At 43.5% G+C, this 27,394-nt stretch overlaps 1 protein-coding gene across 1 annotated transcript; it reads right to left on the reverse strand.

Moving 5' to 3' along the window:
- cnksr3 (cnksr family member 3) lies at positions 1–27,176 on the reverse strand. The gene is made up of 22 exons (XM_028953428.1): positions 26,968–27,176; positions 19,207–19,370; positions 16,460–16,662; positions 15,760–15,847; positions 14,772–14,813; positions 13,939–14,058; positions 13,795–13,854; positions 13,639–13,707; positions 13,403–13,549; positions 11,662–11,777; positions 11,399–11,583; positions 10,839–10,925; positions 10,277–10,552; positions 4,549–4,727; positions 4,325–4,398; positions 3,829–3,900; positions 3,503–3,564; positions 3,321–3,400; positions 2,545–2,659; positions 1,457–1,547; positions 902–983; positions 1–684 (listed from the first exon to the last, which is right to left on the reverse strand). The coding sequence occupies exons 1-22, from the start codon at positions 27,017–27,019 to the stop codon at positions 496–498; spliced, it is 2,553 nt and encodes an 850-aa protein (XP_028809261.1). The 5' UTR covers positions 27,020–27,176; the 3' UTR covers positions 1–495.
- Between the last annotated feature and the right edge of the window lie 218 nt (positions 27,177–27,394).

Here is a 27,394-nt window from a genome sequence, read left to right on the forward strand (position 1 = left end):
TAAAAGTCCTTATATATTATTATCTTTTTACACATAACATCAGTGAAATAAAAAAGAGCTGTACTTAAATTCAGGCATTATCATGTACAAAATTATTTACAGGAATTAAGTTAGTTTTTTCATTTTACAACATTAAATATGCTTTTATACTCTCTGCCAAAACCAATATAGCAAAGATATACCATTCACAATGTTAGAAACTTAAAGGCGTCTTCTGGTTTCTTTTAGTTTAATTATATCTAAACACAAAACATGAAATGTAGGTACACTAAGATTTATATTTAAAAAAAGATCCAGCATTAACACACAAGTTTTAATACAAGACTATTATTGTCTACATATCAATACAACTAACATAACTACCTGTCAGTGTGTTTTAATAAAAAATGCCCTCTACCACAGATGTTCTAAATTTTCTTCACATGAATCATTTCAAATTTAAGTTGAGTGGATGTGTGTGTACATGTGGGTGGAGGATGTTGTACCGCTAGCCTCTCACACACTTGTTTCAGTGTAGCAGGGTACCCAGTTGATGTTGGTGCTGGGTGTTTCTTTCGACTGACTGCTCTGCAAGATCTCCTGCATCAACAACACATTGTCCTCCCTCCATTTCCTGTATTTACAGGCATTAATTGATGGGTCTTCTAGCACTTGTTCGATGATCAACAGGTCGGCCTCTTTTGCCTGGAAAGAAAACGATTGCACCCATGTTACTGGACATGTCTCTGGAGTATTTAACGTATTAAATGTTTTATGGTCTGATATCATACTATATTATACTATTATATTATAATATATTTTCTTTCAACATGCTAAGCTGAATTTTGTAATCTGTCCTTATACTGCCCTCTTGAGGATGATTAAAAAACTGCCAGCAAGCCTACATAGCGACTTCTCTCACCTTTAAAGTGCTGTTGAGTGTCCTAACAACGTGCAGCTTCTCATTGATGGCCTCATCTTTGCACCGTCTGATGAAGGAAGACCTGTAACACAATCATCGCAAATACTACTTATTCTGTAGATGTCCTTATTGAAATACATACAGTTGCAGCTAGGTGTCCAGGTACCTACAGTGAGTGAAAGTGATTGGTTATCAGCACAGCACAGCACAGCACTCAGTGCACACAGTGCAAAAAAATCACTGGAGCTTTAATATTAATTATATTATGGTCTCTGCATTTAACCCATCCCCTGAGAGAGCAGTGTGTGGGTATGGTACCGATTACAGGTCTGTTGTCTTACCTGCGAGGCTAGCCACTGCCCCATTGAATAGATCTGATAAAGACCATTACAGTACAAAACATGTTGGTAAGTGCTTATCAAGTCACATAATAATGTTCTAATAATAATAATACTTTTTTTGTATGGTCTCTTACACTTGGGAGAGTTATTACTTTTACTTTTTTGTTCCATCTATTATTTGGGTTATATTTTGTAATTTGAAAACAACCCTGACCTGTAGTCCCGTTTGGTGAAGGGCTTATCTAGTCCAGTGGGGGACAGGTTGGCCTGCTTCAGGTCGAGGTACAACCTCTCCATTTCATCACCTTCAAAAATGCAAAAACATTAACAAGAATTAAGCCTCATTTGGTAGATGTGGAATTCAAAAGATTGGCATTACTCTCAAGTTACAAAACAGCAGACTCCTAAATCACATGCACCAACTTCTAATAATAAAGTAATAAAGTGAAGTGATTGTCACATGTGATACACAGCAGCACAGCACACGGTACACACAGTGAAATTTGTCCTCTGCATTTAACCCATCACCCTGAGTGAGCAGTGGGCAGCCATGACAGGCGCCCGGGGAGCAGTGTGTGGGGACGGTGCTTTGCTCAGTGGCACCTCAGTGGTACCTTGGCGGACCAGGATTCGAACCAGCAACCTTCTGATTACGGGGCAGCTTCCTTAACCGCTAGGCTACCACTGCCCGCTAAGGATGCGGTTTCACCAATGACAGCTTGAGAAAAGGAGATATCAAAAGTACATAAACGATTGCATATATATTTTGCATATATCTTAGGTGGCTTTGCTAATGGCTGCTATTTGTTGCAGGTTGGGATCATACAAGTGTGCAACAAAAAACATTCATCATCAATATCACAGTTTCTGGTGGTATATCAACTTCTTGGTTCATGTTTTTCTCAGAAGCCTGAGATTTTAAAACAGTACAGACTTAGAATTCACACTATAAAAAAAACAAATATAGAGAGCATTTCTGTTGTGAGGGCTACACAAAATGTTGGTGGAAAAGTCAAATGGAATGTTTGTGTGTTTAATATCAAAGTTACAAGAGCAAATAATGAAAATACAAAATATATTAGGGCAAAAAATATATTAGGGCAAAAAAACTGATTAAAATGCTACCCAGTGAGAACTTTCAGAAATTGAGATTTACTTTAGCATCCAATCAGAAGGTCTAATTGACTCTGAGACTACCAAGCTGACCCATTTCCAGATGTGCATACTGTTTGTTTAGTATATTTCCAATATAGCATATCTCCGGAGGTGCTCATGGCCAGGCAGACAGGCAACTTTCCTCACCCTGCTCACTCTGGGGCGTGGTCTCAGGCAGCAACATCTGACAGTGTTGTGGGAAGGCATTAGGATGTGTTTCCCCTGAAGGACCAGGCGCTGAGGAAGGAAATTCCGACTCAGCCTGTGAAGAGGTCAGTGTACATGTCAAGGTCTGAGAGGAGACGTCACTGACCAGTGGTGTCTGACACGGCGAGGATGAAGATGTGGGGGGTGGGAGAGCCCCCCGAGACACAGAAATTACCAGTCAAACCGGAAAACCCGGAGGAAACCCACATCACTTTGGGGAGAACATGCAAAAGTCATCACACACAAGGTCCAAGCTGGCATTCGAACTGACTGCCTCAGCTGTGTGAGGTCAACAGTAAACTTATATGTATGTAATTAATGTAATTTAATGGATAAAATCTAAACAAGTCAGTTATCTTTAATAGTTTAAATTAATAGGTGTCTTACATGGCCAAAACAGCAATTTGGACACCATATGGCAATGGCATACACTGACAAAAAAGGAAAGACTTGTGCCAGCTCTATTTCACTCATTTCACACATCTGACTTGAAAATATCAGAGCAGTAATAAGTGCTTCCAAAGGATCACTTTGGAGCTTTAATATTAATTATATTATTTTAATATACTTACTTTAAATCTCAATCATGCATCATGATAACATGGCCAATTCCCAGTATTATATTTAACTACATACATTTATACTACAATCCCGGGGAGCAATCAATTGTATGGACATTTGCATCAGATATGACGTGAAAGTCTGCTGCCACTCACATGAATTGAGTCAGTGGTCAGCTGCTCAGACGTTTCCATAGAGTCTGCATCCTCTTGATCACTTGCCTCGCTATAGCACTCTGAAAACACAGGGACAAAAAAAACGCTTCACATATCACTTCAATCACAATGGAACCCATCCCACGGGGAAGCCTGTTACAGGTACAGCCAACTTCACATACCTTCACCAGCGTTTTTGTCTGGCTGCTTCTGAGTGGACGCTTCAGAAAGTGCACTGAGCCACCTACAACACGGAAACATGTCAAGCCTGGGTCTATAGTGTGAAAACTGATATATTTGCACTTCTAGGTCTGTACTGTTTTAAAAATGGGAAGTGAGATGCACCTAAACAAAGGCCATTTGCCATCAGAGAGAGAGAAGTAAGGTTGAGCAGGGGGTGGCCAGTCGCAAGGTTGACACAAGGCAAAAAAAAAAAAAAAAAAAGAGTCAAGCAGCAGGGACAGAGAAGCCCGCAGCATCTTCAGTTCCCCCAGCTTTTCACACTTACTTGTTGACATCTTTCAGGTTTTCGGCTGCGAAGTAGAGCGTCAAGTTGTGCGAGTGGCTGGCCTTTACAGCACTGGGCAACATAAAAAAAGTCCTTCAATTAACTCTAGAAGATTGCATCACACACAGATGAACAATTTTACTGTTTATAATATGAAAAGAAATCACCACGGGTGATGCATCTTGGTGTACGACAGTTAATGTACAGTTAAGGAAGTCACACTCTGGGGCAACGAGAAGATGGTGAAGCCCAACCATTTCCTGTGACAGCCTCCTATTAAACTGCCTCGCGGTGAGAAGTGATTTCAGTGCTTAAAGGCGTTCAGACGGTGCTGTGCTCAAAGGTTCGAGGAAAGCAGCCAAGATTAAGGATTCAAAACAGACTTTGGGCTGTGGCAAAGAGACGTCATGGCTAGTATTTGAAACCAGGTCAGATCTGTGTGGTTAACTGCGTGGTTATGCCCACTAACTAGAGCACAGGAAGGTCAGACACTTACTGCTTTTTCTTGGTCTCTTTGGTCGGGCTGATAGTGAAGTCCGTTACATTGATGTAGCCCTCTGCTTTATCAGCCTAGGGAGTGAACAGAAATGTGCATAATTTACACAATTAACAATAAAATCAGGATCTCCCAGCTAATACACAGCATCAAACTGCCAGGTGCCAGTGAAAACATTAGTGGTTTAATTGAACAGACTTCCAACACACTCACATGCAACTCACCAGTTCGCTTGCATACCAGTAAAGTGAAGATCCCTTCAAAACAAACCAATACTTCTTCCACCTCGTTCCCAAGAAGCCCTTGTTCTCCTTCTTCTTGTAAAGCCACCCAACACAGTCCAGCTTCCCAAGATCCTTCACTGATACTCTCCGGCGACTCATTCTAACATTTCTCTGGTCATCTGGAACAAAAGGGAAATGCTGCAACTTCCACTGAACCATTGTTTTTATAATTCACAACAAGAGAACCCACTTTTCTTTCACACACTCAACTCACACTGGCTCATTCGTTTCATAATGCCTTACCTTTCCTCTTCAGGCTCAAGACGTCAAAGAAGAGAGCGAAGCGAGTGGTTCATGCAAACGTAATGGCGCATGCAGCCGCTCAGCTACACAGAAAAGCAACACCCTCCTCCTCGTACCACAGAAGTGACCTTACCGTCACATTCTCTCAAAACACGCACACACACACACATGCACACGCTTCTGCTGTAAGCCACATACTGAAGGGAACATCCTGTCTGACATGACTACTTTTTTTTCACTTTATTCTAGAGCCACGTAGGCACATAGCTAATAACCATGCAATTATCCACAAATAGACGTTGCACAGAGAACTCTGAGAAGAGTCCGACTTCTGATGATAAGGGTCTTCTAATGAATCATCCAAGAGTGCAAGAAGGTTTCAGGCATGAACTCTGTTACCTCAATTGCTGTCTTTTGTATTTTTGACAAGAGTACAAACTTCAAATCTACTATGAAGAGGGGGATCTGATGCATAGAAAGTTCCTTATAAAATCGTATTCACTGTGGTGCCCACCTTCGTAAGGAAATGGAGGAAATCACAATTAGACTTGGTGTCACGGCCCTTGAAGGTGACCACAATCCTGAATTGGCCTCTCCCCATGACCGTCTGCCAATTGCAACAATTCCTTGGATTCACAAATTTGTATATATGCTTTATCCAAAATTAGATTCAACTGACACAGCCTCTGACCACGCTGTTAGTAAGCAAGCTAGCACATTTGAAGTGAACCCCCAAAGCCCAAGCTGCCTTTGATGGCCTGAAGACCTGGTTCCCGTACACCCTGATCCTGACCCCCCCAGCTGCCATTTATCGTGGAGATGGATGCCTCCAGGCTCAGAGTGGGGGCAGTCCTGTCACAAAGAACCCCCACAGTCCAAAAGCCTCCCCCAGAGGGGAACCAGGGGCTGCTGGCCATTAAGATGGCATTGGTGGAAGCTGAGAACCCGTTCATTGCCCTTACAGTCACTTGACTTTGTCACAGGACTCCCCACCTCGAACAGCCACAGGACATTCCTGATACTGGTGGATTGCTTCACCAAGCTACAGAGCTACAGAGCTACTCCCATTCAAGCTACAGGGTTAGTAGCTTGAGTTATCGACAAGATGGTATCAATGGCCAGAGGTCAGACGGCATTGGCGAAATTGCGTCTCATCTCGTTTAGATACAAAGACTTTCTGCAGAACAAACTGTTTACCTCACAGGATCAAATCAGTTACAATTATTTGTTAAGAAAAGTTCTAAACATTAGCAATGTTAGTGAAAGTACAATGTTGTTTTATTGGTAAGATAGATATTGTTAGCTAATCGAAGATATTTGTTAACTGAAGAGGTTGGGTGTGCTTTAGGGATCTATTTATTTGTGCGGAAGGACATGAATTAATGGGTATTCAAGGGGGGTGCTCAGGTGTACAGTCATGACCAAAAGTACCGGTTTTCACAAAGTTTGCGGCTGCCAAATCCTGACTGATGGCCACCCATTCCTTCATAATCAGTGCATGAAATTTGTCAGAATTGGTGGTGTCCCCGAGCCACCTACTTCTTTGGCCTTACAGCACGGTGCTCCATCATGATAGAAAGGCATTGTTCTTCACCAAACTGTTCTTGAACGGTTGGAAGAAGTCGCAGTCAGAGGACGATATTCTCTCACAATATTCTTTGCAAAGTGTCACCAGGGGAGAGAAAATAGCATCAACGATGGGGAGGTGGTGTCTCAAAGTTTGCCCACCACCAACCACACTGCAGGGTCCACTGCTCCAAATCAATTCATGGTTTTACAAAACCACTGGCCACCAGTTCGTGCATCATTCAGTTCACAAAAGTCCTATTGGCAAAATGTTTGTGTAATACATGAGCTGGTCATATCAGTAATATATCACTGGCTATATCACTGCATTTGCTGCCCCCTGCATAGTCTTTTGTCTTGACTGAAACATTTTCTTGGCCTTCATTTAAAGCCAGTGAGGTTCTCCCTGCGTTCCAATTTGACCACATGTAATATATAATAAAGCCAGCTTATAAAAGCTATGCCTAGTAATATAAAGACAATAGAGTCAGAATTGATTAATTTAAACACGATGGCTATTATAATGGGGGCATAAAAGAAGATATCCCTCAAATGAAGATCATGAAATTCATCTAATTCAGTGAATGTATTCATATTTGTGTGTTTTTAGAATGAATGAGTGTTAAATAGATGTAGCTTTTTTGTTTGTTCTGTGAAATTGTTAAAGAACTTCCTGAAATGCAACTGGTTTCACAGCAATCGCTGATGAAGGTTTTTTTTTGGGGGGGGGGGTTCTTTTTTTCCCCCCCACGAAAGTCACGCATCTGAGCAAAGACCTTTCTGAGACTAGGAAGCACCAGAAGCCAGTTTCTGTGACCAAATAGTCAATGACACAAACCTCTTAAAAAGCTAGCAACCAGTTTAAAAGATTCATTTTGTAATACTATCACTAATTCTTCATAAGTCTGTTAAAGAACAATAAATCTTTAGTGGTTTGTCTCGACACAAAGACACTGCCAGCGAAGAACTTCCTCCCCACCGTGATTGATGGATAGTGGTATGGGGGACCCTGTCATTCCACAGGGAGGGAGTGGCGGCGATGGACCCAAGCACAGACTTCCAGAAAACTGCGTTCATTAACAACCCAAAACAGAAACAAAAGAACACTCACATGCAACTACGACATAACCACTCCATAGATCGGCGTAGCGGGTGTCCCAAGCCTTCACAGGGTTGTGATCAGTAGGTGCACGGGTGTGGTGCATGTAGTGGGCGTGTCCTGAAATTAGGTGCTCTGTCCATTAGTGCATGTGCTTTGGTGCAGGTGTGTGTTTGTGTGAGTGTGTGTGTGTGTGTGTGTGTGTGTGTGTGTGTGTGTGAGTGCTGCAGCACCAGGCAACTGTGGGCATCACAGACCCTGATATCATGATTGGCCTTTATTTCCATTTAGTCATCTTGACTCTTGTAATTGATGCAAGTACTGCATAAGAAAATAGATATCATTATTTTGCATAACTTCAAAAGAAACAGTTTTGGTGCAATGAATAGCTGGTTGTGTTGTTTGGGACACACGGGAGGAGCAATACTATACAGCTTAGATTACAGATTCACAATAAATTGATTCAGAGTCAATTCTCATGACCCATTCAGTGTTTACTTTACTTTACTTTGCAGACGCTTTTATCCAAAGCGACTTACAAGAGGAAGACACCAGCAATTCTCGTTCGGTTTCTATAGATTTTGAGTTTACAAAACTAAGAGCCCTGATAAGGCCTAACTTGTCAGAAAAAGAACATGCTAGGAAATTAAGTGCTAGACGAAGAAATTCATTAATTTTTTTATTTTGTGCAGTGTGTATGCATGTGCGTGTGTAAGTGTTAGATTTGTCTGAAGTACTTTTTGAATAAGTGGGTTTTAAAACTGCTTCTTAAAGTTGGTGGTAGTCTCGGCAAGTAGAATGGAGCAGGGCAAGTTGTTCCACCAGCCAGGGATGACAAAGGAGAACAGAGTTGATTGGAATCGGGGACCCCGTGAAGAGGGAATTTTTAGTATCATTTCATTTGCAGATCTGAGAGGGCGTGCAGGAGTGTAGCTAGCTAGTAGTGTTTCTGTTAAGCTTTTTAAAGATATATCATTATTAAACATAAATTGTGGTTTATTGAACCCAAGGTAAAAACATACAAGATCTGACATTTCTTTACCATTTCTCACTTTTTGACAGCATTACATTACTACATCAGCAACTGGTAACCACAGTAGGAAAAAATAGGTACAGTACAGTAAATTTAAATTTAATTAAGTCCATTACCTGCGATATTTTCTCAAATACTAGATAAAATGTATGCTGGATATAAGTAAAAGTTGAAAACTTTGCACTTTTGCATACAGAGCTCTAGTGCATGGTCAGACCCCATCTGATCATAACCTCCTCTCTGTCCCACATACCCATGCAAAGACATGTGTTGACCAAGCATTTGAAGAAGTTGCTAGTTGATTCTGTGCATTATTCTTGGAGGCGGCTGAAGGCTGACTTGTTTTGACAAGTTTTGGATAAATTTAGGAATTTTTTTTTTTCTTTTCCATTTATCGTTTATTTTCATGCTTCAGTAACTGTTTCATTGTGAAAGGTGCCATATAGAAATATTTAACTTACCTACTGGCCTCTACTTTGTTCTTGTTCGGAACTGGTATGATGATCCATGGGTACAATTTATAAGTCAGATGCATTACTTAGCTCTGCCTGCTTTAAGCTTTGCATGCAGTCCCCATGGCCCAGGAAAACGTTCCAGCATTTATTATGTATAATGAATATATCCAGGTTTTTTTTTTTTCCCACCAGGGTTTTGTGTCGTGTTAGAAGTTCACTTGCCAGTAGGTGGCACAGTGGCACAGAAAAATAATAATAATAAATAAATAAACTTTAGTTCATTCCCTCAGCTCTAAACACCGCTCACATTCAAACTCCACACAAATTTACAGTCAATTGCACTTTTAATAAAAAGACTTGAGGTGAACCATCAGTTTAAAGCTTTTCTATATTTGCTATTGAAAAACTTACCAACCAACATTATAAACTAGACATTAGCCATGTTGTGTTAGGAGAGCTGTTTTGCATAGAAGTACAAAAAAAAACACTGATTAAAGGTAGTGACACTGTTAGGTCTGTACGTATTACGCTGTAAGAAATGCTCCAGCTGTGTCAGTTGCAAAGCGTAACGGTTCCAAGAGAAACATATCCTGAGTTTTGACTTCTAGATGCAGCAATTACACATTTGTTACTCCTCCGCACAGACACAGCGTACACAACAAATCACAGCCACCCCCCCCCTCGTCATGTATATGTCTGCATCAAAAGTTTAAGGACCTCTACATCTTTCCAAAGAAGCATACAAAGACTAAAACATACAATATGTACACAAATGCCATCCAAAAAATTAAGACAAATTAAATAACTTAAAAACAACAAAGGTTGATTATGGAATAGACTGGAAATGTTTCCTAGACCTGAACTGGAAAAACATGAGTGTATTTCACTCAGCTCACTTGACCTGCATATATAACCAGTGCAGTGGAACACTGGCAACCAAGTCCCTAGACCCATGTAGTCCTTATCGCCATACAAGCTTTGTAAAGCAGCAAGAGGTTTAAAAAAAAAAAAAAGTCTCTTTCAGCACTGAGTAGTTTTTATATAGTTTATAGGACATGCTGGAACATTACTTATAGACTAATACTGACTTAAAATGATAGACCACTTTATACAGTGGATTTGTGGAAGGCACCGTTAAAAAGGCCAGAAACACACACACACACACACACACACACACACACACACACACACACACACACACACACACACACACACACACACACACACACACACACACACACACACACACACACACACACACACACACAGATCAGTGTTTTAGAAGCTTGAGTCGGGCAATCCAGTTGCTCAAGAAAGAAGACTCTGAGGTCTGACGCGAGCTCTTTTTCGCTAGTGCCTCTTGGTAGGGGATGGTGGCGCTGTTGTGCAGTTCTGCGTTGATGAAGCACTGGCTGCCACGAATGTGGTCGACGCCTCGGCGTAGCCGGCGGTCTCCTGCAGGCTTGTAGGGCAGGGGGTAGCAGGGGCCCTCCTCAGAGATGGTGCCAATGCGCTCATTACTCAGGTACTTGTGCAGCGCCTCTTCGCCTGAAGAAGAAAAGCCAAGGAGACAGCATGTTCACCACCACGAGGCAAAGTTGCTCTTTCGAGGCTTTTTAGTTCAACAACACTGGAGCTCGTCTTGTAGTTAATCAACAACACCTAGAGCAACACACAAAATGAGGTAGAAGACACGCATGGCATGAGGTTACCCCTGACCCCAGGCCAGTCTGCCCAGTATGTAATTAAGCTCGTGAAATTCCTGCCCCGAGAGCGGGAAGATTAGTGTCAGCTTAGCAATAGTTTAAAAAAAAAAAAAAAAAACTACGCTTACCGTGACTCCCCTGAGCCCAGAGCCGGGAGCGCGAGTCTGACAGGCCGACGCAAGTGTCTACAGGCATGGACACGGGCCGAGGCTTACCTGGGAGGTTCGACACACAAGCAACTTGAGTGAGGATATGCGGTTTACTGCACCGGTGTTAGGACCACAGCTTTTATAGGCTAGAAATGATCAGTCAAGCAACACATTAAGCACTGGAAATCTCTGTTTGAAATGGCTTAGACATTAAAGTGACAGCTGACAAAATGCAAGTACATCTAAAAACAGGAAAACTGGTTCGTTTTCCCCTCTGCTACACTGATCAGATCTGGGGTGTGCTTGCTGCCCATGCCTGCAAATACGTAAAAATATCATTTGTTTAATTCTGTCCACTCCGGGTGTCCTGCGCAGATGCTTGTATTCCTTCAAATTTGCTACATGGATGGATAGATTGATGGATTATTGATACAGGAGGGACATTTGGTGCTCTTCTTATGAAATGTTAAGCATCTACATATGTGTATGATGTGTGTATATATATGTAGGGTAATAAAAAGCTTTATTTTGACACTAACTTCTGGAGGGGGGGCGCTGCCTCATCCGGGCCAGTGGGATGTTATACTCTGCGGGAGTGACGGGCTTGCTGTCATAGTCTGCAATAGTGAAACGTCTCCTGCCATCCAGGTCCATTAGCGAGTTGGGTGATTGTGAACGCTTCGGCCTCATGTTGACAGTGGGACAAACGTTTGGTTTCACGTCTCTGCAAGGCAGACAGTAAAGAAGAAACTCCTCATTACAGGCTCTAATATGGGATTTATTGCACTTTTTTGAGCCTCACCGTGGCGCATAAGGCACAGAAGGGGGTGGGGGAATGTAGAGGTCCAAAAACCCAGGCTTCTCCTTCTTGACAGGGGATTGAAGAAGGGGCTGGCTTTTAGGTGGACAGGGGAGGTTCTGCAGGAACAGGCAACAATGGAAAGGTTCGTTTGTGGCAAGTGTATGCTCATTGAAACAGATGTGAAATGCACCTTTTAGACAAGCTTTGTTATGTGGTGGGGCTGAGCCATCAGCCTGCACTTGTAACTAAACCAAACTAACTAAATTAAGCGATTCACTTTCGTTGAGTTATATGCCACACTGGGACTGGGTGGCTTGTGATGAGTTTCACTTGTATTTTACTTTCACTTTTGAACAGAACAGTTCATGTCTGAACACATACAGTCATTCAACTGGGCATAGAAAGGCTGAAATACTAGAAAAGGTCTTTCAAAAATTATTTTTGCTTTTATATCGGTCTTAGTGGTCCCTTAATACTATATCTGAAGTCTCTTTCTGAAATTCAGCCGTGGTGCACAATTACAGACACTTTTAGCTAGAACCACAATGAGATTTCCCCAGGACTCGCAGTTTCTGTGTGTGTAGCTTGAAATGCTAATGAGGAGGAGAGAGGCGGGACGAGGAGGAGAGCGGCCAATAGAAGTGAGCTGGCATTCGCGAAAATGACATCAACACCTTTCACCAACCACGATGTTTGGCACAGACAGGAAGTTGTGTCACTGTTTTACCAAAATAAAAGAATTCCATTTGTGACTACATAAGGGGACATATTTCAGATCAGACTCACTCTGATCAGACCCTTGTACCAATGTTAAATAATCTCACAAAGTGAAATTGGTGAGTAAGATGGAAATCCCAGTATCGGCGAGGGTGTTTTTCTTCATGGTTTGCCTCCTCTTCTCTCCGCATCACTTCCAGCTCAGCTCCAGTCACAACAGTGCGAAGGGAGTGAGTATGTGAAAGGTAAAACAGCGAGCCTATTAAACTGTGTGGGCCAATAGGCAAAAGCCTTCCCCGTGAGATAATATCCAATCACTGGACATTTCTGGACCCATGTCAAAACCGAAATTCTGCAGTCCATAAGGGCATATTGGACCATGCAAGGTGGACCAAATGGTCCGGTACTCGGGCGAGTACGGTTGCACCCCTAATATACATGTAGGAAAGGAGAGCTTATTATTTACAATTATTGGCCTTTCCTGAAACCAAATGCAATTTAAATAAAACCCGAGGGAAACCATGTGTTATGTGTAAACTGTAAACAGTTTAAAGATGCCTGATGTCAAAGGTTACAGTGAAGACTAGAGCCCTAAAGGCATTCAAACTGGTGAATGCGCACATCCTGGAGACATGCCTAAATAGAAACCGTTGTTCCAGCATATTAGGACATTGTGTATTAACCTATGAGTCACCTGCTAAAGACACGTGACATCAGCTTCAAGCGCTGCATTTGGAACTATGAGCTTTTTTCCGTTTTCTTCTCCCTGCCCCCCAGGGTGAAAGCCTCCATTGTTCAGTTGATAGCACCTTAAAACCCACCCACTAGCGCTCACAGTCTGGGTGGCTGCAAGGAGCTTGTCTGCTCTTGGCGCAATGCTGTTGAAACCCTCCAGAAGATACATTTTAATTAAGCCAGCATGATTAATGGTAGAAGAATGGCAGAATCACGAGTCTGAATGAAATTCGGCTTCAAAGAAGTGCATCAGACAGGTTAACGCTAAGGTTCAATGGGTGTGTAATACCTGTACGACAGGTGGTCTCCAGCGCAGGTTCTTCAGAGGAGCTGGGGTGAAGCTGCAGTTGCCTGAGGGCCTCTTCTTCAACAGCAGAACCACACCTTGAGGTTCCTCTCTCAGCTTTGCCACCAAATTCTTCAACTGCCAGCCCACCTTTCACAGCAAAAAGGACAAACTAAAATATGTATATTTGGGATACATGCCTGGTGCAGAAAAGTACTAAAAGGCAGAATAACACCAACCACTGTCTGTCTGTTGACCTGAATGACCTCATCTCCAGCATGGATCCTATGTGTTCGGTCTGCAGGAGACTAAATAGCAAAAAAGACTGAATCATGAGTATATTCTTGCATATCACAAATAATGCTGAAATTGTATTTTTTTATAGAAACACTCACATTTTCTGTGGTTCCTGTGATGACATGCAGCCCATCATAAGTGGATTTAATATACATCCCCTGAAGAACACAGAGAAGACTTGCTGTCAGCTTGAGGGAAAAAAATATGTATATGTTTACCATTATAATGTAGAGGACACCTACCAGTCCCTCTCCAGGCTTGATGTTGGTGATGTGGACCTCCTCCATACACGCCATTTGACTCATCAAAGGATCAGAGGTGGTTCTCATTGTCTGGTCACAGATGCCATTCAGAAGCTGCGACTGGAACACAAACGCGGACCAATTCAAAATGACAATGCCCGCTCAACAGCTGCGTAGCTGTTATAGCTGAAAAGGGTGGGCCAACTCCAGCCTACATATTACGAATGGGACTTCATGAATTTCATGTATGTGTAAAGGCAAGTTTTCCCATTCTTTTGGCAATATATGATATGTTGTTGTCTTTGGAGCTATGCAGCAACAGCACATATCTTTCTATGGCACGTTTAGACAAAAACGACAGGACGTCCTGACTGAACCTCCAGATAACTGTACAGTGCTTGCAACAAGAATCTAAAAGTATAACACTTCCTTTCACACAGTGTCTTATCAAAGGCGTCCTATCTAAACCGGGCACGATCACACGGACAGACACAGCAAAACAAAATGGCGACATCGGAGACAGCGAAAAAGGCCCCAAAGCTACAGTTGAACGTAAATGAAAGTTGTGCTGAGTGTGTGTGTTATCTCAAGGTGTGTGTGTTATTTCAGACAGGATGAGCAGACAGACCCTCCCAGAACAAAAAAAAAACAGTGGATTACCACTAAGGCCACACTGAGTAACATGAGAAGCTTCCCAAAATGCATGGGAAAAGATATCATATACATGTGTGTGCATTTATGGGTATGTATGAGTTAAGAGTGTGTGTGTGGTGTGGCAAAGGGTGTAGTTTGCCAAAGCTTGAGCAGATACAGGGAAGGCCCTCATTACTCACCACTTCCAGAATCTTCTCCTCCATTTCGTAAACTGTGCTGTCCTGCAATTAAGGACAGGAATTTGTTTAAAGACACCACAGCGCTTAAATCCATGCTTCTAGGCATGGGAAGAATGACAAACAAATAAAGGGAACATAAAAGAGCACAAAATTCCACCCAGAGACAAATATCTGGGGAAGAATAAGAATAAAACAAAACACGCAGATTTGAAATGCATGGACGTGCTTAAATAACATTGGCTCGTAAACATGGCAAATGGATAATTGCAGCGCCGTGTCTGGGGTGGCAGCTAACCGCAGGCAGATGCCTCACCCAGGGACTCATGGGAAAAGACAGCGGGACACGTTTTCCTCCTCATCACTCCCACGTGCAACTCCAAGCGTGGGATCAGGACTGGATCAGGGAAGACCGCAGCTTGACCACAAACACTCCTTGTGTTTCAGAGACCACGACGCTTGCATGCGCACACACACACACACACACACACACACTAACGACCTGACGGCATGAACGCAAGACCCAAACGTACGGTGAACACACGAAACCCTGTGTGTGCTGCCCAGGCCACACCTTTCACCTTTCCTGCTGCACTAAAACCACAAGGCCAACGGCTGACAGTGTTTCAAGAGCCGTAATGTGTTTGCTCCGAGCTGAAAAGGATTATTGTGGAGTTTCACCCTCACAGGACAGGCATTATGGGTAGACTAATATCTTGAGATGTCGGCATTTGAGGTTAAGGGAGAATGTGTTGAAGTGTTCGTCCAGAACCTGCAGCCATGCACGTGTTCCTTTACTGGCTAACTTGTTATGTAGTGAGCATCAACGTTGACATGACTGATCTAAAAAAAAAAAAAGTGAATCTCCATTCGCTTCACACTCCAAAATCAAGAACCATGCACTTCCATGCAGTCTTAGTGTCAATACAGCGAAGCCAATAAAGTAGTCGATACGCAGTTTTAAGTGCAAAACACAGGAACTTGAACAGACCTTCTGGACAGTGGTAGTCAGTTCAAGGCACAGATGAATTATTCTGTTCTTGGTGGTAGTGAAGTCACTGATCCCTGTAAGTGTAGTTCTAGACAAAAAAAAAAAAAAAATAGACAAGAGAGGCCATTCCAGGTCAGACAGTATCGGAGAGAAGTAATAAAAGCAGCTTGAATGTTTTCTTGTAAGGAATGTCTCTCAAGTCTGTGCAGGCAATATTAACAGACAGCTGTTTATTATGGACTTAGTTAGAGGCATGTAATATTACAGGCATCCATATTACATAAGAGTGAGTTAAGAGCAGGTGCTCAATTAAATAATATGTGGAACCAGATCTGAGAAAAGCAGAGTTATTCTTTTTGCAATGGTTCCAATATTCCTTGTCTCCTTACACTCACCATCTAATTAGTACATTGTTAATAACATAAAATTTTACTACATGGTACTGAGCAACAATCTGTAAGTACTTCATTAATGTTTGTTGAATATATATTTGCATGTCACTCAGGGAGGCACTGGGAGATTTTACTGGGAAAATAGGTTATAAAGAATGTTAATCATTATTAATGAGTTGGGATTTTTTCTCCCCTTTTACAGTGAATATGATGCGGTCACCGGAGTTTCTCGTAAAAGATGAAATTACGTCTGTACAACGAGATGCAGAATTTTAATATGTGTAAATATGTGCTCTTTTTTTTCATACCGGTCCAGCCATGCCAGCAGACTCTTGGCTGTTCCGATAAGCTCCACAACAGCGGTGAGAAACACGTTAGGCGGTTTTCGTGCTACGACTCCATCATACGCTGGACTCCTCCTGCGTTCTGCAGCGCAGTTGTGCAGGTTCTTCGTGGCGGCTCTCATCCGACCAACTAGCGTCTTCAGGTTATCAGTCTCTACTCCGTAATTCTGTAGCAACAAAAAAAGTCAAAAACCATTAAAAAAACAGCAAAGTACCATCTACAATATAGCTGTTGTTACTAAGCAATGTGATTCAGTCAGCATTTGGTAACAAATTCTTGTTACTTTGAGCTGTGATGATGGGCTGATACTCAGTGAAGTGCCCATATCTGTGTTTCTGGAATGCCTCTCGGCAAATCGTATTGTGGGATTAGAACAAAATGTATACGCCAATATACACAAACATAATAACACTCCTTAACCTTTAAACAATCCTTAAAATGATACGCACATACCAAGCCTATCACAGTCTAAAAACTATTTCTTTTATGAAGATCTTATCAGCCGCCGTCCACTCGAGAGCACATTAGTCCGAATAAAGCAAACTCAGCGTATGCTTTATAATGTGGCCGGACAGCGGATAAAAGCTAAGGTCATTCTCACGACCTCCATAGTTGAAATCGGCCGCAAATTCCTGACGTCCAGTCATTGTGGAGGTATGTGCATATTCATCACCTGACCACCTTCAAACACATTCCCAAAGTTTGACTGGTCCCATTTACGCCCTGGGTTTTGTGAAAATTTAAATGTGTTTCAGTTCGAAGCTTCTACATCGTGGCAGATCATAGTCTATTATATTCAGAGGGGTGAGAACTGAAAAGGAAAAAACTGAATAAATGAGTGGGAAATCCATTTGCGTGGGATCAAAAATCCATCAAACAAAACAAGAGCTGATGCAGCATTTTCAACATAGCTGCTGTTGCTGCTAGTACCACGGCATTTACTCCTTATCCAATAGGGTTGGGGGTTCTGGATTGGTTAATGACTTTCACTGGCCCTTCCCCAACCCTCAGAAAAGTATTGAAAATAGATGGATAAATGGGCGATTCTGTTTTAATTTAAGATAATTGTAGATATAAAGAAAGACTGTACACCAGACAGTTTACACCAAATGTACTGCGCATTAGCAACACGAAAGCGCTGGGAAAGCGAGAAAACTGACAGTACCGGACGGATATGGCTTGAACAATAGTGTTACGAGTTTTCCTGTGCATTCTGTGTGTGTGTGTATGTATAGGGTGCACTGTGACAGGTGGGTGGGTCACATCTGTTTCCTGCTCTCCAGGAGATATTTACCAGAATGTTCCGCCTCTTGGTCAGACACAATTCCCTTTCACTCAGTAGTTCTCCACTGAGCAAAAGAAATCTAGTATTAGTTCTGTTGAGGCTCTTGTCCATTCCCTTATCCTATCTATCTACCCTTTCTCGATAAGGAATAAGTCCCCATATGGGGGAAAAAAAACCACCCAAAACATCACCAATTAAAATGAATCCAGAAATCCTGGTTTGATTAATTTCATAAAAGTGGATAAATTGGCCAAGTCTATGAGGAAAATGTGGCACCAGCGACTTTCAGCACAAAACTGGGCAGATGAGTGATATGGAGAGCAACATAAACACCAGAGTGCTAATGCGGCACGTTACAGCTCCCCGGAGACGGGGGTCCAGGGAAAGTTCTCCACCGGCAGGCTGCAACTGGTGGAATGTGTAACTTAACTAGAGACATGTGGATAACGTCACCCGAAACCCTGGCGTCTCGGCCGGACCTCACACTTCTCCGAACGCACCCTGCCGTGGAAAAAGCGCACCCTGGTGCGAACGCCGCCGTTTTCACATGCCACTCAAGGTCAGTTACAGGGTGCCACTGTTTCTTTTGCACTGTGAAGCTGGCGCGTTCTACGAGCTGCTGACAGCGCGGCCGCTTTACAATGGAGAGAGGCGCCGATTGCACGCATTAGGCCCGTCACAGAGGAGCCGTACTGTAACGCTACTCAAAGACACGGACCACGCGTCGGCCCACGCTGCGCTAATAAAACACAGCGCTCTCACAGGCCCGGCACGCAGCGCCAGCATCAGCACACGCTCGCACACAAGCCATCACCGCAGACTCCGACAGCCGGCCCGGCGGTCTCTGTAGGGAAAGGAGGGGGGAGGGTGGGGAAGAACATTCTTGTTTGATCCGTCCCTAATGTCTAAAAGGGACCGAAGACATAAATATTGTCTGGATGGTGTGCATTAGGGGACTGCTTTCAAGGGGCGGATGAGGGAGGTAAAAGGCAGAAGGAGGGGGACAGCTGACCGGACATTCCACCTAATCCCAGCTTTCCAACTACTTCCCTGCTCAGGCTACCTCATAACATGTGCCCAGTTGCATGTTGTTATAGTCACATGTCTTCTGTTACATATCTTAAGTACAGAATAATTACTGTATAATGTAAACAATAGGAAATATTGTAATATCTACATAGGGACAGCCCTAAATTAAAAAAGCCTGTCTGTCATGGCACTGTTCTGCACTAAAATATTCTCCTTACTACATAATAAGGACAGGAAAACGCTAAAGATCTTTATGAAAATCTATGAATCTATGATCAATCGTTAAACAGAAATATTCTTTGAAATTGAGTATTTTTCAATATTATTTGTGTCAAATTCACAGGTATAATGAGGTTTTGAGAGATATGAAACATATTTTAATATTAAAATCCTCACTATAGCACAGAGTAGGTCGACAGCCTCCAGGATAAGTTCCTGATGGCCAATCCTGGACACCTTCAGCTCCTCCAGGTCCTGGTGGGAAATCTTCAGCAGCTGCTCGCCATCAATCTTCTCCCGCTCAAAGCTCTGGATGTGCTGCTGAAGGCTGTCATCCAGCCCTGTGAGGTGACAAAAATGAATAAAAAATGAATAAATAAATAAAATCGATAGTGTGAGAGAGTCAGGGGCCGGACAAAGGACATCTTTCAGAGAAGCAGCAGTGGGCATCGCCTGCCACGACGACACACGAGCGGAGGTGTCAACGGAGGCACCGAGTCAACACGGCCTGTTTGCTCGAGTGAGACAAGTCTGACTCCACCGGACTTCACCTTGGCCGTAAAACTCTCCGCACGAGGGAAAGAAATGTCCATGTACGAACCCATCTGCATTCACGTGGTTTCTAACCAAGCAGCATGGCTTCAAACGTGCTACAAGCGCAGCCTCGCGACAGACCACACAGTTTGTTGTTTGCCAGCCTAGGTGGCAGATGGCTGGTGTGTTTGTAGATGCTTCTTACACCGACAGATAATGAGGGATCCGTCACGTCCATGTTTGCAGAGCCTAATTACTGAGCCACTGTTTGATCCGTTTAAATAAATAAAGTACAGTGAGAAGGAGCGGCTGTTGGTGGCTTCGAAATTTGCCGTTTTGGGGGGGATGGGAACACGCCTCCCGGCCCGCTGTTTGACTGATGGCCCTATCAAAGGAAGCGCTTTGTGGGGGGTACAGACTTTCACTGAAAATCTTCTCCTGGTTCGGACAGGGCAAAGGGCAGAGCATGTCCCGCCAGGGAGCATTTTAATGACAAAACAGCTGCAATGCCATGGTTAGAAATCCTGATACAGCAATAAAATGATAAAATGTGATGTATCATATATAAATATGATGACGCTGTACATGTTAACATTTCAACTACATTTTAAATAAGTCATAAGACACCTAAAAGCATACACACATAATCACTTGAACCTTACAGCAACTGTTCATTCTGGTCTGTAGAAGTAGACTTAGTTAGAACAGTAGCCCCTGTCCGACTCTGCCCCTGTCTGCTCATGAAAAACAACGCTTATGAATCCAATTTGTGGCAATTGTGGCAATAATTAGAATAAAAAAAAAAAACCCAACCATGTTGGTCACCTAAAAGTTGGAACCAACATGTAATTGTCATTACGCAAAAATGACAGACATAAACCATTGCAAATCCACCACAGCTAGAAAAAATAAAACAGACTCAGGAATGATTACAAACCCCAACATGTACAGAAAGGACCCCATAGCTTATTAAACTAATGTAGTGAACCATTCAGAGGACACCTTATCTTTTCAACTTCAGCAAAAGACAGAGCGTCCTTAATCCATGAGGAATGAGAAGGGGGAACAGAAGACTTTGTGTTTTGCATTATTGACCATTAGGCATGTTTGAATGGAATAAAATGGAAAACAAATTTGTATGTCAAATTGCCCAACCCTACATTTTGACATAAGGCTGCACATCACTGGATGTGCAACAAATGAAAAAAAATTTAATTTGTTTAAATGAAAATCAATTTTGTTTTCAACTAAAAGCATACTTGTCAGGAGTACAAGCCGAGATGCTGGAGTCCAGGCTTCGGGTGAAGTCCATGTTTGGTTGGCAATGGCTACTCAAACACAGGGTTGTGTGTGTGTGTGTGTGTGTGTGTGTGTGTGTGTGTGTGTGTGTGTGGTTTTGTGTGTAAGAGAGAGGGAGGGTCACGAGCGGTTAAGTGAGGTCGGGTTTCAGACACCTGATCTGGGCTCAACAGTTTATCAGCCCATGATAATGACCCCAACCACCCGCCAAAGCAACAAAGCCTAACAAACTCTGTCCCCTTCCTTCCAGAGGAAAGACAGAGTTGACTTGAGAGCAGAGAACCTTTCTTCTTCCACTACCTGCTATTCTTAATCTTGCAATGGTTTTGCCGCAAAGCTTCAAAGCCACACTCAGGCATGCGGGCAGGATGTTGAAACCGTAATCAGAAGGTTGCCGGTCTGCCAAGGTGCCACTGAGCAAAGCATCGTCCCCACACACTGCTCCCCGGGCGCCTGTCGTGGCTGCCCACTGCTCACTCAGGGTTATGGGATAAAAGCAGGAGACACATTTTGCTGTGTGCACGTGTGCTGTGCTGCAGTGTATCACATTGGCAATCACTTCACCATCACTGTAGGAAAACTATGGGTGTGATCAAAGCGCTGAGATGAAAACGACTGCTTTTGCTGAACCTAGTGCTGGAGTGCGAGAGGCAAACCTTCACCACCATTAAACATTTATACTCAATGATAAGGGACCACAATGTGCCTGGTGATATCAATTTGCACTAGTGAGACACTGAAGGGCCGTAAACGTTCAGTTCCAGTACAGTTTTACTGCCATTTAGAAACTGCCAGAAGTATTTGTCCTAAACAGCAATACTTTGACTTCTAGCTTTTCTTCTAGTTGTAAAAGACAACTTGAACCAGTGGTAAACGGCAGTAAACTACTCATTATCGATTAAAAATGTGAACAGTGAGGAATGGTGCTCGTTCCGTTACTACCTGGACCTTTAGTGCTGGACTTTAAAATTACACGCTGAAATAATTGTCAGCTCCGGTCTTGGTCCTCCCGTTTCTCAAGGTTGTGTGGCCGTGAGAGTTGTGTTTCAAGAAGCCCTCTACCCACCCATCATAGGCAGAAAAAAAACGAACATCTGTAAAAATGTGTTAATCTGGATCCTCATCGTTCCCACAGTCCCCTGCTAAAGACACCAAAGCCTCTCATGAGCAAAAAGTCACACGGTTTCGTAAATTAGAGGGTAAGTGTTGCCTCTCTCTCTCTCTCACACACACACACACACACACACACACACACACAGCTCAGAGTACTTTTCTCTTTCTCCGTGGCCCAACAGGCAGCGGCAGCTTCCACACGGACCAGAAACTGGAGAGAAGGCGCTGCTATACGGTGCCTCAAAGCTGCCATGGAGACGCCCGCTTTGCCTGGATGTGCGTTTTTTTCAGGTTGTACAGCTAATGTACGTTAGATAAGAGCAGAGCCAAGGTTGTAAAATGGCGAAGCACTTTGATCAGTACCATGCAAACCAGCCAGGAGTCAGAAAGCACCTGGCATTTCAGCGGGGGGAAAAACATAACCAACATTTCTACTGTATGATCATGGAATGCGGTACTGAGAGGGCGAGAAACCACCTGCACTAGGCTAACAAAGGACGGAGCTTGTGCGTTCCTACGTGTCACACTAATGAGCTTAAAAATGTCTGTAAAAGTACCCGGAGCTCCCACACTGGAGAGGACACTGTCCTCTTCAATAAACAGGCCAAAATATTGGTTACTCATTGGCCGGGGAGGGGATGAAAACAAACAGAAGCCACGAATTTCCTGCGATTCAGTCTATTCATGCAAAACCCACCACAAAGGTCTAAGAAGAAGGGAAAAAAAAAAAAACCTCATTGTTGAGACAGCTTTAATGGTCCACGGCCACCCGGGGACTACGTCTTGTGTGGTGCAGTAATATGAAGCTATACAGCCTCTGTTGCCATCATAGCAGATGCTATTCGTTGATAAATGGGTTATATCATTTATATCGTTAATATCATTCTTCAAATATTGAATTACTTTAAAGTAGTTTAACTAGACTACAGGTGCATGCTTTATTACCGACAGGCATCAAAATAAGTAGTAATGGCAAAATAAAAGTAATGGCAAAGACATAGTCTTATAATACAGAGCAATATTTTTAATTAAGGGTTAACAGAAAATGTAACAAAAATATATCATCCTTATTGGTATTGATTATTATCTACCAGTCACTAACGTGGGCGTGTTTTTGATTAGAGGGTAAATCGCTGAATCGGCGTCCGCGTGCGAAAAGGCCCAGGCTTCTGTCCCCCACCCCAGCACGTGCCCCGCTGTCTACGAGCGCAGTTTGGCCGGGCCAGCATTCCTGAATTGGGGTCGACAAATGGAATGTTTCCCCCACCCTCTGGAGCAGAAACAAGGGTGGAAAACACAGAGAGGGACAGTCGGGAACGGAAGGCATTGAAGGCATTCCCAGCCTTTAGAAACCCATTCTTCTCGGACCACCGCAGCCTATTCTGCGCGTTGTATGGCCGGGCGGGACAGGACAGAGGGGAAGCGTGCATTATCATACAGGGGCTTGCGAGGATGGGGGAAAAGGATTTCCTCCAAATCAAAAAAATCTCAAACAATTCCTTCACTCACACCTTCCAAACAAAACCTCCCGGAAAGAAACCTGTTGCGCTGTTTTTCCCGAGCCGTGTGTGTCTGTGTGTATATCCTGGGCCAATTGTGACTAACTCTCCAATCAGAATTTCAGACGCACGTACCAATGGATTCATGTTGGCCGATTCGCTCCGGTTGACAGGAATTTCACGTGAAAAGGCCTCAACTGCCGAAGACGTTTAAGGTAAAACGGGATGAGAATTGAGACAGTCATTCCTGTCTGCTGAGCGTGAGTACAATTATAATACATTTGACATAAAAATTGTATATTGCAATGTACCCTGATCTGGATATGCTGAGGACGTCCTTGAAGCGTTCATTTGTCTCTCTGATGAGCAGCAAATGATCATCGTAGGAGCACCGTATACACAGGCACCTGTTGCTATATAGCCGCTGTCGTGGTCTGACGGCGTTTGAAATAGTTCTCGCCAGCAGGCCGTCCAGGCCAACTGGCAGCATACGGCTGACTTGCCAAAACCGTAAAGTAAAAGCAAAAAAAAGAAGTGGTAGGGCGAGACGTGGAGAGACGGGAAAAACTCTATAACCAGTTTCCAGGTTTCTTGTGACCTGGTGTCGCTCGCAGACTCGCGTAGCCACGGGCGGGGCGGGAGAGGGCAGAGGACGCGCGGTGACAGAACGAAACCCGGAGTCTTCCGTCACGACAACAACACCCGAGGGGGAGCAGAACTGGTTTGCTAGTTACACATTCACCCTCGTCAGCGTAACGCCGAACCAACCGCGAGGCGCGCTATTCAAGAGTCTAATGTAAACAAGATCGCCGGCGACTCTGAGCCTTGGACACACATCGGTGCCATTTTCCTGTTACCAACTGCGCAAACGTATCGCATTTTGTACGTTTTATTTATTTTCTCACACCCAATACTTATAACACCTCATGTAATATCCCATGCGTCTTAATGCATTCCTGTCCTGTACGCAATTTCACACGGCACTGGTTGTGTGCTGCAAACGCGTCGCATGACAATCAGACATGACCGAGAGCGAAGCGGAGTGCCTAATTGCACCTGCCACGTAAGAAAAATGCAGACTTGCCCGAGCTTGATCGCATTCCCATTCCACTGCTTCCACCGCTTGACATTTCCAGACCACGCTCCCCGTTCAACTGAGCTCTTTCGCTCCAGGTCGAACTCAGGCCGACTAGCTGCGCTGAAATGACGAACTAATAATGCGAAAGGGAATAATAATCCCCACGTTGTTTATCATGGGCAGGGTCTCGGCTGGAGGATGTTATTTATGACCGTAGTACATACATCCCTTCAGCCCAAAGGTCCATGGAAACAAAAAAAAAAAACAAAAAAAAACGAACGGCTTCTCACATCTACACTAGTGGCTAAACTGCCGGTTAGCATGGCAACAAACCCCGCTGACAGGCTGAAGTCTGACAAAGGGAGAGAGTGTTCCACAGTAAATTACAGTACTTCCACCTAAATGCGAGAAACACTCCTTAAACACCACTGTTGCCAGCCATCTAATGACAGTTTAAACGTCTAGAGCGCTGTACAAGCTGCGGACTGAAACATTCCCATCAGCCTCTCCGCCGAATACGTTCGGCGTGGTTCAGAAACGATATTTATGTTTATATAATGATATCTGAAACGTGCTATGGGGCGAACAGTTTAAGTGTCATTTCATTAGTTTCATTTGCACCGGAGGCCAGGGGATGGAGCTCGTTGGCACGACCTTTGGCCTTTTTAAACCAGCATGCTGCTGACCCTCCAACTTCAGTTGAGGTGCCCACCATTGTCCGCGGGCTGTGTTCCACAATGCATTGTCCTGGTTACAAAAGAAGTGGCTTTATGGCTAACACCGTTGAAAAACATCTCTGGCACTTAGTAACCTCTGGACCTTTTGCTGCTCATCAAAGTAAAGCACAGCAGATGCAAAGAGGCCGAAACAGGAGCATAATGCACTTTTCCCGATCAATTGCAAAAAATTGGATTTATAGGCTCTGAATTGGCCATTTGGCCTCAAAAGGCCCAGCAATCATTGTGTCATTATAAAACTTCTCAGCAGCATGAGGACATTTCACACTGCCTTGACATTCAGATATGTGCCACCTTGGTTCATCACAGCCAAGATTGTACGTTATCAGCTGACCAGTTGGGGCCTTTCAGGGGCGCCCAACCCCCTCAATGTCCAAAAACAATTCCCAGTGGAAGGTCTTCTCATTAACTCTCCATATAGTAGTCACAGTGTGGAATCGTTCTTTACTTATTTTTAAATGACTATCAGTACTTCATTGTATAAGCAACAGGCGTTTATTGTGACAAAGAGAACACAAGAACTGACTTTAAGCGAGGTCCTTCACATAACCCAAAAGAAGTGTCCTGTTTATATCGGCATCTTTTTACCATTTTCATAGCGTTCACTGGATAATAGTAAATTATGGAGATGAATAGTAGTTAAAAAGAATGCCTCCATTCAGGGGCTTGAGGAATCAGCGGAATGAACAATACCTGCGGTTCCGGGACATTAATGACCGCGCATGCATTTGGATTCGAGCGGCAAAAGTGGATTCGTAAAAAGACACATCAACCATTTTATGGGTACCAATAAAAAAATGGGACCTTTTTCTATGCTTATTTTTTGGGCTTATTTTGGGCTTCAGACTTAACAATCTGATCTTATTTCTGTTTTTTTTCTTTCAAGGCTTTGAGCAGTTCCTACGTTTTTTTCCTGAAGTAGGACTCCTCTTGCACCGCTCCCCTTTTCCCCAATCCTCCACCTGCTTCTCGTACTGCTCCTCCACCACCACCTCCTTTTCCTGCTCCTTTTCCCAATTCACTAGCAAAGTTAACTTTCTTAGCGACTTGCTTTAAAACAAACTTGGATAGATTTATCATTGTTCCCTATATAACATGTGTTGAGTAAAAAGGGTTTAAATAATGTGTGTTAATGTCAAGAATTTCTTCAAGAATTTGCGTGATCACTTGCCAATAGGAATACATGTTTGAAGCCGGGAAAATAGATATTGTTGTGTCAAGAAGGTGCATCTGTTGTAAAACTATTACCATCAGAACCCGCTATGTCTGTCCGTGCATCCACAAATTCATCCCCGTATTCTGGGGGTGACAGCGACCTACACCTTTCTCCCAAGGTTCTTTGTAAAATGGCAACTGGATTCGTCTCGAGTTCTAGTAAAAACACGCACAGGTATATCGGCTTAGTGGAAATTTGATTAAAAGCACGTGCACGCCGCTTGACGTGGACACAGTCACTTGGCCACGTCAAAAGCGAATTCAAAGACACCGTATTCTATAAGAAAACGATGCAGCAAAAGTTTACGAAGGCAGCAAAAACTACAGAAAAACGGAAAAATAAAAATATATATAAAACAAAGAAGCGTACAACGAACAAATTAATAACCCGCTAATGCCGTCTCGCGAGTTCTGAACAACTCCGAGCAACTGTCGTAAAACGTTTTTCAGGAGCGCTTCCTACCTCTCATCCAGTCCACGACTTGCGTGGGTGACCACTTCGTCACCGGCTCCATGTTGTCACCTCTGCTCAGCCTCTCAGTGGGTTTGATATCTTACTTTCCTTTCTTGCTCTCTTTTTAATCAGCAGCTCGCACCGACCTCGCCGCGCCAGACTGAACGCGTGGATCTCCCGCAGCAACTTCACCACACGCACGCACGGCGGACGCCAGGGGGCGGGGCGTCCGCGCAATGTGGGAGGGGCTTGAGGGAAAGTCACCCCGGGTGTTAATGTAAAAGAGACCCTCTCACATATGTTTTATTTCGTCAGTGTCACTCTGGACCTTCGTGACAGTTTGCTCTGGAACCAGATCACTGACAAAAAGTGTGTAACAAAACTTAATAAGTTTAACCTAATATCAAACGAAAATACGACGTTGAAATGTAAAAAA

The sequence above is a fragment of the Denticeps clupeoides genome, chromosome 14, assembly GCF_900700375.1.
Source record: "Denticeps clupeoides chromosome 14, fDenClu1.1, whole genome shotgun sequence".
Taxonomy (NCBI): Eukaryota; Metazoa; Chordata; class Actinopteri; order Clupeiformes; family Denticipitidae; genus Denticeps; species Denticeps clupeoides.